The sequence below is a fragment of the Kockiozyma suomiensis genome, assembly GCF_038497685.1.
Source record: "Kockiozyma suomiensis strain NRRL Y-17356 unplaced genomic scaffold V2V93scaffold_10, whole genome shotgun sequence".
NCBI classification, from domain to species: Eukaryota; Fungi; Ascomycota; class Lipomycetes; order Lipomycetales; family Lipomycetaceae; genus Kockiozyma; species Kockiozyma suomiensis.
Genome location: NW_027117673.1, coordinates 46,056 through 60,053, shown reverse-complemented (window position 1 = coordinate 60,053; position 13,998 = coordinate 46,056). Strand labels below are relative to the sequence as shown.

The 13,998-nt window shown below is 46.2% G+C and overlaps 6 protein-coding genes across 6 annotated transcripts; 3 read left to right on the top strand and 3 right to left on the bottom strand.

Annotated features, from left to right (window-relative positions):
* Positions 1-5: 5 nt before the first annotated feature.
* On the bottom strand, positions 6-1,976 carry V2V93DRAFT_34913 (general substrate transporter). Its single transcript, XM_066907940.1, has 3 exons — positions 758-1,976; positions 345-700; positions 6-291 (listed from the first exon to the last, which is right to left on the bottom strand). The coding sequence occupies exons 1-3, from the start codon at positions 1,794-1,796 to the stop codon at positions 127-129; spliced, it is 1,560 nt and encodes a 519-aa protein (XP_066764598.1). The 5' UTR covers positions 1,797-1,976; the 3' UTR covers positions 6-126.
* A 1,073-nt stretch (positions 1,977-3,049) lies between these two features.
* V2V93DRAFT_34927 (DUF1679 domain-containing protein) lies at positions 3,050-5,308 on the top strand. The gene has a single exon (XM_066907946.1). The coding sequence runs from the start codon at positions 3,229-3,231 to the stop codon at positions 5,134-5,136; it is 1,908 nt and encodes a 635-aa protein (XP_066764597.1). The 5' UTR covers positions 3,050-3,228; the 3' UTR covers positions 5,137-5,308.
* Positions 5,281-6,860, top strand: V2V93DRAFT_34993 (putative monooxygenase). Its single transcript, XM_066907958.1, has 2 exons — positions 5,281-6,190; positions 6,256-6,860. The coding sequence occupies exons 1-2, from the start codon at positions 5,480-5,482 to the stop codon at positions 6,784-6,786; spliced, it is 1,242 nt and encodes a 413-aa protein (XP_066764596.1). The 5' UTR covers positions 5,281-5,479; the 3' UTR covers positions 6,787-6,860.
* A 45-nt stretch (positions 6,861-6,905) lies between these two features.
* Positions 6,906-9,145, bottom strand: V2V93DRAFT_34936 (uncharacterized protein). The gene is made up of 2 exons (XM_066907951.1): positions 8,656-9,145; positions 6,906-8,588 (listed from the first exon to the last, which is right to left on the bottom strand). Exons 1-2 carry the CDS (start codon positions 8,925-8,927, stop codon positions 7,025-7,027), a joined length of 1,836 nt encoding a protein of 611 aa, XP_066764595.1. The 5' UTR covers positions 8,928-9,145; the 3' UTR covers positions 6,906-7,024.
* Positions 9,146-9,190: 45 nt separating this feature from the next.
* Positions 9,191-11,671, top strand: V2V93DRAFT_372269 (putative nitrogen assimilation transcription factor nit-4). The gene is made up of 3 exons (XM_066910704.1): positions 9,191-9,541; positions 9,607-10,210; positions 10,265-11,671. The coding sequence occupies exons 1-3, from the start codon at positions 9,364-9,366 to the stop codon at positions 11,625-11,627; spliced, it is 2,145 nt and encodes a 714-aa protein (XP_066764594.1). The 5' UTR covers positions 9,191-9,363; the 3' UTR covers positions 11,628-11,671.
* On the bottom strand, positions 11,644-13,910 carry V2V93DRAFT_372266 (major facilitator superfamily domain-containing protein). Its single transcript, XM_066910703.1, has 4 exons — positions 13,390-13,910; positions 12,508-13,329; positions 11,855-12,447; positions 11,644-11,799 (listed from the first exon to the last, which is right to left on the bottom strand). The coding sequence occupies exons 1-4, from the start codon at positions 13,585-13,587 to the stop codon at positions 11,745-11,747; spliced, it is 1,668 nt and encodes a 555-aa protein (XP_066764593.1). The 5' UTR covers positions 13,588-13,910; the 3' UTR covers positions 11,644-11,744.
* Between the last annotated feature and the right edge of the window lie 88 nt (positions 13,911-13,998).

The following is a 13,998-nucleotide window of genomic DNA, read 5'->3' as shown; positions in this document are numbered from 1 at the left end:
TTATTTCAAACAAAATTAGGCAATCATTTTAGCGTTACTCTTTTTCCTCATAGCCGGTCTCAAAGTATACCGTTACCAAAAAAAATATAATCAGAAACGTAACTAGAAACAAAAATAGAAAGTATTTTAACTAGAAGGAACTTCAATACTCCGCTCAATGTGCTCTGCCTCAGGAAGCGGCTCTATGCCATCCATCTTCTGCTGCTGCTTCTCCTTCGCAATTTGTTGGAACTCGATTTCGACATTGTCACCAAATCGCATTCCAACTTCCTCAAGTGAAAGCCCAGCAGTCTACAAATGAGTTAGCTTGATCTGTCTCTCAAGAAAGTTCAAGAAAAACTTACCTCTGGCAGATAGAATAGAATGCAGGTAGTAGTAATGAAGCAAACGGACATAAAGATAAAGTAATATTTCCACCCCAAGTTTTGAAAAGCAGTCGAAGCAGGTACCGTAAATGCAAGCTGTGTAACAAAGAAAGCAGAGAGACCAATAGTAGTACCAGTGCTGCGAATATGAGTAGGCCAAATCTCAGTAATGTACACGTATGCTGCGCAGTCAACAGTGCAACCGTATAGGAAGATAAAAATATAGTAAAAAGCAACAGCGGCATTAACTCCGGGCTTAAATCCAGAATTCAGATAAAATTTTTGTAAAACAGCCTCGATGGTAATGTTGATGCAGCATAAATATCCTCCAACGACTGAATGCAAGAGAGAGAAATATTAGCAGTGAGTAAAAACGGCAGGAATGAACATACCAAGAAGTACAACTCTGCCGAAGCGATCCATCAAGACAGCATTAACAGCAGAACCAGTCTGTCCTATGACAAACCAGACAAGTGATAGTCCAAGCTGTAAGGTAGTGTCATATCCAAGGTCGGCAAAGAGAGTTGAGATGAGGTTCGCAATGACAAGCACACCAGTAGACTGTCCCATCATCCAAACCAATATGGCACAAAACGCTCGCTTACGAAGACTAGGAGTTTTGAAAATGTAGATGAGACCCTTTGGCAACTCTTTCTCTGCAGCAGTCTGTGCCTCAATTTGAATAAATTCTGCCCGAGCTAACGCAGCTTCGGGATCACTGTCAGACTTGTGAAGCTTCTCAAGAACGATCCAAGCTTCATCGATACGGTCGTTTTGAACGAGCCATCTGGGTGACTCTGGAAGAAAAAATACTGATAGCAAAAGAAGAAGAGACAGAAAAGTGAGGACAACAAATTGGAGACGCCACTGATAGTCCGTATACACAAATCTAAAACCAAGAGCAACAGCAGACGAGGCAATGTAGGCATTGGTAATCATCAGCCCATGACTAGCCACCAGCAGGCCACGACTGTGTGGAGGTGCAATTTCAGACATGTACACTGGTACATTTGTAATAACCATACCCGCACCAATACCACAGATAGTGCGGGCTGCAATAAACATGTTTATGTTGGCAGCGCCTGCCTGTAAAGCTCCAGATATAGTAAGAAGAAGAGCAGCAACAGCAGTTGCAATTCGACGACCATATCTGGTAGATATAGGGCCCTGGACGATAGCGCCTGCAAGATTACCACCAATAAAGCCACCGAGGATACCATCAGTTAGGGCTGCCGCATTGTCACCAGAGAGATATTTGCTCACAAAGGACTGCTGGACAAGCGTACCCGAGATGGCATTGTTAGAGTAGCCAAAGAGGAAGCTTCCGAGGGCAGAAATGGCAATGATCTTGATATTTGTCCACGTGGTCTTGGGCTTGATGTGGATCTCCTCGGGACGGATAGTCCGCTTGATTTTGAGGTTCTCAAACATGGCAAACAATGAAGGTGTGGAGCGATATAGAGAGATGCAAAGAGCAGGAAAGGTAGGTTTTGGAGATTTAAGTAGGTCGAGAGAGTGCGTCTCAGACCAGGCGAGCGCGGTGATGGATAGCAAAAGCCGACGGGAGAGTACTTCTAAGTGCAATGATTTTTTCGGGCGATCTCATAAATTATGTGAAAAGACTTGAGGTGTAGTAGAAGATCAAAGAGTAGAGCGAGATGGACAAGTGCGGCGCGAGCAGAGAGGAAGGAGGGGAAGCAGAGCATGGGAAACGATTGCGGGGTACTGCACCATTAAGCGAGCGGCGCAGGAGTTTCCCCGAATCAGAGAGAGGACTTCCAGAATAGGTAGGCTAGTATTTGGTGTCCCGAGCAGCAGATAGAAGACTATAGGGGGCAATTGGCGAATCGCGGCGCCACTGCTGAGAATGGTCAATGAGGAAAGTAGGGTTGCGAGGAGACAGCATAGTAGACAGCTGAACAGACACAGAGGCGGAAAAGGTGAGGAAAAATCCACAGTTTTTTTCTTCTGCACAGTTCTTGTTACCCATCACAACTAGATTATAGAGTTTCCGCACAACTATACGACAACCCCGCGAAAGTCAGCATAATTACATATGCGGCCTGTTTAGGTAAGTAGTAATAGTACCCTCAGTCAGCAGCCCAGCCCGAAGCCGCACCGTGAATTAGACCTCGCCTCTTGACCGCACCGCAGCTGCATCTTGCCTCACTATCTGAGCTGCTTCCCTGCCCAGCAGACTGTCAGATGCTGGGATGCCTGCTGCTGCAGAGTTTTGTTTGGCTGGGTATTGCCGTGTGCCGCAAATGACTATCTCACATTGCCTTAGCGCAATCCCCGCAGTCTTCAAGCGCGGACGGCACAGAATAGAAGCGGCGGGGAAGTAGAGGAAGTCTCGATCGACATCTGCCACCGGAGCGATTGCGCTTATGTATTTTACTCAGCCCGCTGCCGTGCAGAGAGACACGATCCAGGATATCCAGGATAAACAATGCGATAGTCTGAGTAAGAGCATAGGAATAGCAGCACAAAGCAGCTGCCGGGACAATTGTCGTGTTTCTGACCCCGCGCGTGCGTAGAGGGCTTAGACGGCAGTGTACAAAACCTGGACTTTGTTTATTAACTCCCACTCTGGCACAAGCTCCAGGATCTTGCTTTCTCTACGCTACTTCTGCCTCCACCTAACCCAGTGATGACTATCGACATCATCAATGTGCGCATCTCTCATTACTTCTTCACCATCCTCACCTCACTACTGCATACTGACTAACCTCGCTCACAGTCGTCCGCCACTCCTCAAGTCATACACTCAGAGAAGGAGGTCACGCCGGCATGGATCGCCGCCGTCTTCAAGCTCGAGCCTTCCGCCGTCTCCGTGGAGTCCATCCAGGTTCTTCCCGGTCAGATGTGCACCACCCTCCGCGTCTCCTACCGTGTCTCCTCGGAGCGTACCGCACGCCCCATCATCATCAAGATCTCGTCTTCTACCATTGAGAGCCGCAAGACCGGTGCAAAGCTAGGTCTCTATCGTCAGGAGGTCGACTTCTATCAGAACCTAGGCCCTTACTATAAAGGGTCGTCTGTTGTCCCCGATTGCTACTTCTCTGCCCTTGACGACGAAGGATTTGTAACCCTGGTCCTCGAAGATGTTGGTAAGACTGAGACTTCCCCTCAACTTGAAGGCTGCGGCTTTGACGAGGCCGCTCTTGCCCTACGCGCCCTGGCTAATTTCCAGGCTCCCGTCCTCGGCGACTGGATGCTCGGTGGTATGACTCCCTGGCTCCGCAAGCCTAACCTCTTTGAAAACCCCGAGCTTTATAGCTCTAGCCTTCCCGTGTATCTTGGCTTGCACAAACCGCGGAAAGACCTCTCGAGTGAGCACGAAAACTTTCTCAAGTTTATTGACGGTTACATGGATAAGTGGGTTGCTGACGTGCACCCTCCACTTTGCGCCGTTCATGGCGATTTCCGTCTCGACAACATGATCATCCACGACGGCGTTGCGACCGTTGTTGACTGGCAGACTGTTGCCTGGGGATCGGCCATGCGTGACGCCGCCTACTTCATTGGCAGCAGTCTCACGCTCGAAAATCGCCGCAAATACGAGTCAGAGCTGTTTGATCTTTATCTCACAGAGCTTAATTCAAAGGCTAAGTTCTATGTCCCCAAACACGAAGCCTGGGAAGAGTACCGTAGACAGACCATATACGGTCTTTCTATCGTCGTCACTACTGCCACATCTGTTGGACAGACCGAGGACGGCATGACTCTTGCTGCAGCAATGATTGCGCGCCATGCTCAGCATGCTATTGATCTTGATGTTGCATCCCTTTTGAAAGGTATGCAATTCAAGGCTGGCACCAACATCCCCAAAGCACTCGTTCCGTACGATGTCGACGAGTACAGCCACGAACTTCCTGGAGTCAGTGATTATCTCTGGAACGAAAGCTGGTACTTTGATTGCGTCACCCCTTCAGGTGACCTCGGTGCTTATATGCGTCTCGGCCGTCTGCCAAACCAGAGTATTGCGCTTTACACTGCCGCTATCACTAGAGTGGGCAAACCTGCAATCATGCTCGTTGACCCGCGTGCGCCGTTACCTGACAAGGACGATGTCAAGCAGAAGATCATCACTGACAAGTTTGTTGCCGAGCAGGACTGCGAAAAAGAACATGAGTCCTTCCGCGTCAAAATCTTTGGCACTGGTGCCGCTCATGAAGACAACGCGGCGCCGCTTCACGGTGACCCTGGTATCCCGATCGAGAACGTTGGCTTCGACCTCACTTGGAAAACCGACGGTGTGCCCTTTGCTTGGCGTATGACCCCCCGCTACGAAATTCCTTGCACTATTACCGGTACTATCAAGATAGGCGATGAGGAGATTGAGTTCTCTGGACCTGGTCAGCGAGATCACTCGTGGGGTAATCGTGATTGGTGGAAGCTGCAATGGATGTGGACTGCCGTGCACTTTGACGACGGCGAGCATATTCACGCTTTTTGCATGATGGGCAACAAGGTTCCATTTAACTATGGTTATATTCAGCGACCTGGTGAGGACGTCATCGAGCTAACGAGCGTCAAAAGCTATGAGACGATTGAAAAGAACGGAGCCGTCAAGTATGCCACCGTCAAATGCGAACCCGAAGGCCTTGTTCTTCAGATCGAGGTCACTGCTATCGGAGCTCTTCTTTTGATTAATCCTAAAGATGGTCGCGAATCAAAGTTTCCGCGAAGCATGTGCAAGGCTACCAGAAATGACGGTAAGGTTGGCTACGGATGGATCGAGTGGAACTATCATACCACTGATTACTAAATGACGATAAAGACTAGCTTATATTGGGGTATGTTTTTAAAGCCGAGAATAAATAAATATTCAGAGACGCTATTTCTAGAAATGCTCTCCTTAGTTCAAATATAAGAGATTACAATATCCCAAAGTTTACAGGCAGTTTAGTAGTACTTTTGAAGTTGAGGGTTAGATGTTAGTATTACCCCGGAGGAACGAAATAGCGAGTGTGCGGCTTTTGACAGACTTCGTTCCCCGCATTTATACCCGCAGGTAGCGCCAAGAATAGAGAAGTATTAATGCCCTGCAAATTCCGGTTGACCATGCGGCACCCAGCCAGGTTTTCCTTCAACAATTTCGCTAGCGAGAAATGGTTGAGTCTACTGGTATCGAAGTGATCGCTGTCGGTGCCGGTTTTGCTGGACTGACGGCGGCTATCGAGTGCGTACGTCATGGACACAAAGTTACCCTCCTGGAGTCATTCCCTGACGTCAAGGCTCTTGGCGATATCATTTCGTTTGGGGCCAATGCTGGTCGAATTTTTAAGCGCTGGGATGGGGTTGAGGAGAAACTGGACAGAATTTGCCTCAACACTAAAGGCATTAACTTCAAGACGTATTTAGGTGAGGATGTCTATTATCAGGAATGGACACCCGAGGAGACGTTTGGCAAGCCTTTCAATGGCCATCGTGGCGAGATCCATGAAATTGTATATGAATATGCGCAGAAGGTCGGTGTCAATATCATTCTTGGACATCGTGTGACTGATTATTTTGAGACCGAGACCGAAGCTGGGGTGATTGCGAACGGACAAAGATTCACGGCTGATGTAGTTTTTGCCGCCGACGGCGTACGATCAAAGGGGCGTCAGATTGTGCTTGGATATGACGATAAGCCAAAATCTTCAGGATATGCTATTTTCCGCACTTGGTTCCCGTCTGACAAGCTGGCTAACAATCCTCTCACTAAATTTATGTGTGAAAATGGAGATAATCACTGTGCGTGGCTTGGTCCGGATATCCACTTCATTGCAGCCACGATTAAAGGTGGTAAAGACTTTAGCTGGGTCTGTACTCATAAGGTGTGTAGCAGTATATTTTTCTATCGTACTGTGACACGAGCTATATAATTCAATTGTAATTTTAGGACGAGGCCGATATCGAAGAAAGCTGGCAGACGCCCGGAAAGATCGAGGATGCTCTCAAAGTACTAGAAGGCTGGGATCCGGCAGTGCTAGAAATTGTCAAGGCAACACCTCCCGAATCTTTAGTCGACTGGAAATTAGTGTATCGCGATCCGCTTCCTACCTGGGTATCTCCAAAATCTCGCATTGCTCTTATTGGCGATGCTGCACATCCGTTCCTGCCTACATCAATCCAGGGCGCAAGCCAGGCTATGGAAGATGGTGCTACACTGGCTGTCTGCCTTGAACTGGCGGGCAAAAGTGACGTAGCTTTGGCTATCCTTGCATATGAGAAGATCCGGTACCAGCGTGTATTAATGACACAAAAGACTGGAGAGAGCACACGTGAAAAATGGCATAAAGCCGATTTTGCAAATCTAAAAGAGAAGCCAGACACTATTAAACTGCAAAGAGGAGAGTGGATGTTGGGACATGATGCAGAGAAGCATGCTTATGAAGTGTATGCTGAGACAATTGCGAGTTTGGATCGCTAGGATTGACGTTGCAGCAAAAAGAGCTTTTTTGGTAATAATCATTCAGTAGCCTCCTACGAGCTCTCTAAAATGTATGCTTTAGTTGCACCATTAAAACTTGAGATACTGATCAATTGTCTATTATGATCATGTACGTGTTATCTTGTTTGCAGATTATATATATGGGAGCATTTAACCTTTAATAATAGAAAATTCAATTGATGAAACTAATGTAACGAGGAACTCAATTGACAATGCTCTACAAGTGTGATGCACTAACCAACTCAGTTACGGTTTTAATGTCCGCAGGATTAGAAGTTGCTCTATCGTCACCAAGTAATAACTCCCATCCCTTACCACGATATTTTGCCGGCCAAATTCCAGCTCGCCCTGGTGCCAAAATACCCTTCGGATCCAAGCTATCTTTTAATGTCTCATTGAATCGCATCATCGCCTGGTTGTTCCATCCATATGTATGAGCAACTTGATCAGCCAAGAGAATATGAGTTCGATATTCGCCGTACCCGTGTTGGGCACATACATCAATCATCTTGCGCATGCAAGCCATTGCACGAGCTTTTTCATCTTCATCGTCACGGTCATACACAATATTGGCAATAAAATGCATCTCGCGGTTAGCAATACAATATGTGGGAAACACATCAAAGCCAAACTCGTCATGAATATCCCGAACAAGCTCGTAGAGGACGCGGGCATCGTGTTTCTTTGTAGGAGAGATTGGCGCAAAGAATAGATGACCAGCGTTTGGCTTCCAATTCAGCCAATCGAGCTCTCGAATTTCGGGGACTCCCGAGCATACGCTCACTCTTGAATGAATGTAGTGATCGGCAGGCATGTCCTCCGGGAACAGAAATTTGGAGCCCGCAATTTTCGAGAATTCGATATTGACAATCTTTAGAGTATCAGCAATTTGTTCCTTAGTGCCATAGACAGTTCCGTAAAAGATCCACGCACAGTCACCACACGGCATCTTGGAGGCATGCTCACGAATGACCTCACGAGGAACACGTCCCTCGCCCTTGTAGAAATCTGTCTTTGGCCTTCCAGTGACTGCAAGCTCTTGAATAACATTTCGCAGTTGAGGAATATTACCCAAGATACGCTTGATCATCAAAGGTCGAATGATATCAACAATATCAGCAAAATCTTCATCGTTGGGGAAAGTGACCATAAAAGTCTGATGCTGAGTATCAGGCATAAGCCAAAATCCCATCTTGGTCACAATTCCAAAATTGGACTGACTAAAAATTCCATCGGCGTAAGGACCGTAGCCATATTGAAATGACTGCCACGTTGGATTGTCGGTGCCATCGGGACCTGGAAGAGCGCCCATGCCTGTACGGATGACTTCTCCATTAGGAAGTACAACCTCCATACCGCAATGGTTTCCAAAATGATCTCCGTAAAGAGTGTAACCGACACCACGATCTACTGCGTTACCAACCACAGATCCACCTCCGAGATCGGGGGTATCGATCCACATAGGGAAACCACTGCGCTTGACTTCATCGTAGAGCTTGTAGTATGTTACACCAGGCTCGACGAGGCAAGAGTAGTTCTCACCATCCACTTTGAGAACCTTGTTCATTCGACGGCCAAGATCAACAACGACACTGCCTCTTACGCGAGGTGCGGCACCTCCGTATCCGAGGTTACGGCCTATTGATATCGGATAGATTGGAATCTCAAATTTATTTGCCCATTTCACAACAGCAGAAACCTCTTCCACAGATCCAGGATAGCACTGAGCGGACGATACCGAATCACCCGGCGAAAAAACATGGTAGGCATCATGAGTATTACTAGTGTCATCATGATATTAGTCTACTAGTCCCAAATAAACAGAAATAGTCAGGGGAGGCGGCATACGGATGCTCGATGTACCAACCATCGACAAGAGGCTTATCATTGACCTCGACATTAGCTGAGCCAAGGATGCCTTCTAGCGCGGCGATAGCTGCATTGAATGTCGATCGAGAGACATCAGGAGGAAGAACGGGAAGTTGCTCATCGCGTTCATAATACGGAGGTGCGGTTTTTCGAGAGTAGAGACGCTCTTTGGCCGCCGTTGCTTTCTCAAGAAGGTTTTCAGGGATTCCAGTGTGGACGTCGCTCAGGACAGGCACTGCAGAGGAAGACATTCTGAAGCGAGTAGTTGCTGAGCAATGATTCTGGTCCCCAGGATCGCATGCTGGCTATATGTCAATTGATTATTATCAGGACCGAGTAGTATCATATATCTGCTTTTGCCGCGGCGAAATGCTGCCCCGACGAGGCAGACGCCGTGCTGACGTCAGCGGCTCTCTAGAGTTCCCCTGGGCTGCTCAGCATCTACCCCACAAAACTCTAACCAATTTGTGGGGCAATTCCGGATAGCTCCCCGCGTCCTCACTGCCCAGACCCGGCTAGTTAATAGTAGCTGTCTAAGCACAGATACAATCAAAACCCAATGATCAGAAAACCCTAGCTCTCGCGCTGGTCGGACACGGGCCAGCAAGAATTAATAGTTGCGCCGCAAGGCTTCCCCGCATCCCGCGGCCCGCTTAATATTCCTGCTCTCCAAACAAATCTCTAAAAATGCTTCTTCCTGATTCCGATATCATGGAAGCTACAATGCTCCGCGGCGATGATGACGATAATCAGTGGTCTGCTTCCTCTGCCGTGGCAGTGCCGTCCACGACATCTAATGCCGCCCAGAGACCGCGCAGAAAATCTATTGTCAGTGGCGACCGCGTCGCCAGGGCATGCGACAATTGTATCTTTGTCATATAAGCTTCTAACTACTTTATCTAGCTTGTTTTTTAACTAGATTTATTTTAGGCTCGAAATCGAAATCTAAATGCTTGTTGAAGCCTGAATCGAGCATCTGCGAGAATTGCAACTTTTTGCAGGTGCCTTGTACATTCACGCGAGAAGTCCGTAAACGTGGACCGCCAAAAGGATACGCCACTGCAATTGAAAGTCGTATAACTTCTCTCGAGCAAGTCATTGGCGGTCTTCGAGAAGGGCATACAAACGATTCTGCCCAGCATAGATCCAAGAAGAGAGCCATGTCTGTTGACGACACCTCAAGTGATTCAACATCTGGCAATAGTTTAACGCCGCCATCTAGCAATGGTTCGTCTTCAACCCACACACAAGCGAACAAAATTGCAGCAAGCAGTGCTCTTCGAGACAAAAATATTGTTGGTCATTTATCGATTGACGAGAATCTCACAATGCGATACCACGGTCCCACTTCGGGGCTGCAGCTGATTACTTCTTCGAAAATATACTCAAGTCCATTTTGGCACTTTCCGAATCCTGGATTTTGGCCGAGATCAAAAAGAATGCTTGTTCGTACAGAGGAGGAGATTATACAAAGTGCTGAGGCAACATTAGGGGGACCACTACCAGATTTGGAAATGCAAGACAAACTTCTAGAGTAAGTCTTAACTTTTGACATTATGTGATTATAATATATATTAACACTTTATAGTGCGTACTGGCAGTATATCCACCCTTGCTTTCCAGTAGTTCATCAATCTTTTTTTCAGTCCCAGTTAGCAAACGATCGTCTTGGATTTGCTCGGTCAAACCAATCAGCTCTCGACCAATTGAAACGTCGAATACCTCAAGTGTTTTTATTAGCAATGTTTGCTCTTGCCGCTCGATTTGTGGATCATGACCCTGACTCGGAAAATGGCGACAGCGATATTGGCGACATCTATGCCTCAAAAGCAGAACTATTACTAGCTCAGCATAAGCAGAGTTCACTGAGCATATGCATCGCCTTTTTATTAATGGGATATCGCGAGCTTGGCACAGGTGGATCCATCAGCTGGATGTACATTGGAAACGCCGTCCGTATGGCTCAGGATTTGGGATTACACCGTGACCCGTCGGTGTGGAAATCGATTACGCCGTTTACAAGCATGAGCGAGACTGAAGTTCAAGTAAGGCGACTATTGTGGTGGGGAGTTTATGTTGCTGATAGATATATCTCTGCATGGCAAGGTCGACCTTGCGCTATTCACCCTATGGATTTTGATACGCAAATCCCTGCCGCCGAACAGGACGACTTGTCTATGCAAAGTTTCATTCAAGTTATTAAGCTATCTACAATTCAAACTCGCGTGCAGGAAGCTTGGTATGGTGTCCGCGGTGCGACCGAATGTGCTGAAGACAAATTGATGGCTTTGGATCGCGAATTATCTGATTGGGAGAAGGAGAATTTGCCAGCAAAAGGTGAAGAGAATTACGTCGATGTGCAGATTGCCACTCCGCTGGCTAACATGTACGCTCAATTTTGGAACTGCAAAATCCTTTTGCACAGGCCATTTATCAAAAGTGGGAAAGAGTTGGGTACCAGTATGTCTCATTTGGTAGCTACTTCTTCGGCTATTGCAATCTCCAATCTCATCCAAAGGTCTTGCTTCGGTCAAAATAGTTACTCTCCATTTTTGAATTACTATTGCTTTACTGCTGTCATTATGCATCTCTTCAATCGAGTGCACTGTCCATTTTTATATTCAGAGTCATCTCTATCTCAGTGTACCAACAGTCTTAAAGCTATGGCAAAAGCGTGGCCATCTGCCCGCAGAACTTTACAAATAATTGCAAATGTTAGTCACACATTGCCGAATGGAGAATTGATGCAGATAGGCGCAAGTGTTGTTGAAGACACTCATCGTGAATCACGCGATGTGTCATCTGATATCCCCTATGCGACATTAGATTTGCCCACACAGCATTCAGACGCCATGAGATCGTTTATTGGAGACGACTTTACGAAGCTGCTGGAGGCGTGGGATTTTCCGACTGATTTTGCTTATGCCTGCGAAGAGTCCAGGATGCAATGAGTTACATAGAATTATTGACAGAATAAAATGAGATTTCAATTAAGTAGACATTATTAATTTTCAAAGTTAATTTTCTTTTCTGGCATTTTTTACTAAACCTAATCAACTGCCCAAGGCTTAAGCGAGCTTAAGTCGTTTCAAAAGCTGGACGCGATGCCACCAACTTCGGATTCTAAGACAAAAAGTTAGCAGCCTTAATTAGATTCACAACACATATATCAGCATACCGTTTTCCAAATATATAAAGCGGAATCGTGAGAATCAATGTAGTAAAAACAGCAATTGCTCCCAGAACATCAAAAACAACATCCGGACCCGAGTTGGTTACCCAATTATTGAAAAAATAGGAAAATCCGAAAAAGATGAAATTCTTGATAGACATAGAGGCGACAATAATTTCAACAGATAGATCACGATAAGCATCAATCATATAATTACTTGCTGTTATAGCCATAGTAGTTGAGCCCGCGCACACAAAACCAAAGAGAACAGCTGCGACAATAGGCGATTTGCGACCACGATACGCGTTTCCAAATCCGAAGCATCCGATTGTTAGACAGAATGCACCCAAAAGAGAGCCTACGGGAAGCTTAAACTCTGGCTCAAAAACTCGATTGTTTTTCCGACAGATCCATAATGTCATGGGATTATTTATCACGAAGAAAAAGAGAGAGGCAATGAATCCGCCAATAAGGGGGCCAGCAGATATAAATCCAAGTCGTTCGGCGGTCAAATTATAAGGGGCAACTCCATATAGCTGAGCGATACAATAGTTAATATTCACAATCCAAGCTAAAGGAATAGCCATTGCTAGGACAATCTATAAAATAGTCAGCTTCTTGTGATACTTTAGCTAGAAAAAGAAAATCCAAAATCCTACCCAAGCAACTGCAGGATTCAAGACTACGGCAAATGGCCGCACAAGAAGTCGCAGAGGATTTTCAGTCGAGATTCGTCCATGGTATGGTTTGATCATCTGCCAGTATGTCTTCTTTGGCGGTATGATCGGTTGTTGCTTTTCGACTTTAGTAGCCTCATCTTTGTTCTCAACGTATTGAGCCGATCCAAGTTTCTCGATGTCGTCAAACACTTCTTCACCAGCCACATCAATTTCATACTTGGCGTCGCGCACAAATACTGTTTCAGTAGCACAGAATATTATCAAGAATGCCTGCAGTGTAACGAAGATGATATCAATGTAGAAGAGCCAACGCCAGCCAAGGTTAGTAGTGATTGGTCCAGCAATTACCGATGTAAACAGATTTACTCCACCAAAGCAGAAGTTAAAGACTGCTAAACGTAAACCACGTTCATGTAGGCAGTAAAGATCTCCAATGACGGAAACGACAATACTTTCATATGCCACGTTGCCAAATCCTTGCAGAATTCTTCCAGCGAGTAGGGTGCTATACTTTGTGGCGACGCAGCAGACAAGCGTACCCAGAACACCAAATAGTGAAGCAGCAATAAACTGGGGACGCTTTCCGTAGATTCGACTTAGAGCAGAAACAATAGGTCCAGTAGCTCCAATTGCAAGCAATTGATATCCAGTAAGAAAAGCAACATCCGTGATCGTCACATTAAGATCAGTAGCAAGATCCAGAGTACCTGCAGATAAGAGTGGACCACATACGCCAACATTCATAATATATCCCAAACCATGAACAGCAAAAAGAAGGTCCCGGTGCAAGAGGGACCAGTTCTAAACGGGATAACTCTTAGTAAAACATCAGATGGACAACATAAACACAGGGAGCAATACCAAAGGATCATTCGGGTCATCTGACGGCTGCGGGATAAGAATAATATGACTATTCTTTCCAGTAGCGTGCTTTAGGTGGGACGCTGCCTCCTCTGGAATAGAGGTAGTGCCTAATTCATCATCCAGAACTTTGTCTTCAAGTAAAGACGTTCCTGGGACGTGAGCCATCTTGTTATCCTCAAGGATCCCCAAAGCCATTGTGTAGAAGAGCTGAGTATTGTTACTGGGCAGTTTCAGGAAATCATACTTTAAACGAGTATTTATACATTTTACAGTTTATGCGGAGACTATCAATCGACGCTGACTGGTCAATGACGGATAACATGAACGGGCCAGAGTTTGCAGTACGAGAGCTCTACAGCTTACCAACAAACGCGGGGTAACACACTATCGGATAAACTAGCACCCAAGATGCAGAGGGTTTGTATATATTTTTTAGTTTTTTGTTTTGAAAATCAGCCCGTGAATGCGGGGAAATGCTAGGTTCATGACCCAGAACATGGACGGGCCAAGAACAATAGTGTAGATAGTTGAACGACCTGAGTAGTGGAACAAAGTATTATAAAAATGCGGTAGCAGTGACAGGTACAAACATATTCGTGCTTACAC

What these genes read in the sequence shown, in the direction of transcription:
- V2V93DRAFT_34927 (XM_066907946.1), top strand. Translation starts at nt 3,229, where the DNA reads ATGTGCACCACCCTCCGCGTCTCCTACCGTGTCTCCTCGGAGCGTACC.
- V2V93DRAFT_34913 (XM_066907940.1), bottom strand. Translation starts at nt 1,796, where the DNA reads ATGTTTGAGAACCTCAAAATCAAGCGGACTATCCGTCCCGAGGAGATC. An exon ending in CGGCAGAGTTGTACTTCTTG is followed by an intron (nt 701 to 757) that starts GTATGTTCATTC and finishes TCTTGCATTCAG; the next exon opens with TCGTTGGAGGATATTTATGC. An exon ending in TTCTATTCTATCTGCCAGAG is followed by an intron (nt 292 to 344) that starts GTAAGTTTTTCT and finishes ACTCATTTGTAG; the next exon opens with ACTGCTGGGCTTTCACTTGA.
- V2V93DRAFT_372269 (XM_066910704.1), top strand. Translation starts at nt 9,364, where the DNA reads ATGCTTCTTCCTGATTCCGATATCATGGAAGCTACAATGCTCCGCGGC. An exon ending in CGCCAGGGCATGCGACAATT is followed by an intron (nt 9,542 to 9,606) that starts GTATCTTTGTCA and finishes GATTTATTTTAG; the next exon opens with GCTCGAAATCGAAATCTAAA. An exon ending in ATGCAAGACAAACTTCTAGA is followed by an intron (nt 10,211 to 10,264) that starts GTAAGTCTTAAC and finishes AACACTTTATAG; the next exon opens with TGCGTACTGGCAGTATATCC.
- V2V93DRAFT_34936 (XM_066907951.1), bottom strand. Translation starts at nt 8,927, where the DNA reads ATGTCTTCCTCTGCAGTGCCTGTCCTGAGCGACGTCCACACTGGAATC. An exon ending in GGTTGGTACATCGAGCATCC is followed by an intron (nt 8,589 to 8,655) that starts GTATGCCGCCTC and finishes TGATGACACTAG; the next exon opens with TAATACTCATGATGCCTACC.
- V2V93DRAFT_34993 (XM_066907958.1), top strand. Translation starts at nt 5,480, where the DNA reads ATGGTTGAGTCTACTGGTATCGAAGTGATCGCTGTCGGTGCCGGTTTT. An exon ending in GCTGGGTCTGTACTCATAAG is followed by an intron (nt 6,191 to 6,255) that starts GTGTGTAGCAGT and finishes TTGTAATTTTAG; the next exon opens with GACGAGGCCGATATCGAAGA.
- V2V93DRAFT_372266 (XM_066910703.1), bottom strand. Translation starts at nt 13,587, where the DNA reads ATGGCTTTGGGGATCCTTGAGGATAACAAGATGGCTCACGTCCCAGGA. An exon ending in ATGACCCGAATGATCCTTTG is followed by an intron (nt 13,330 to 13,389) that starts GTATTGCTCCCT and finishes TATCCCGTTTAG; the next exon opens with AACTGGTCCCTCTTGCACCG. An exon ending in TGAATCCTGCAGTTGCTTGG is followed by an intron (nt 12,448 to 12,507) that starts GTAGGATTTTGG and finishes ACTATTTTATAG; the next exon opens with ATTGTCCTAGCAATGGCTAT.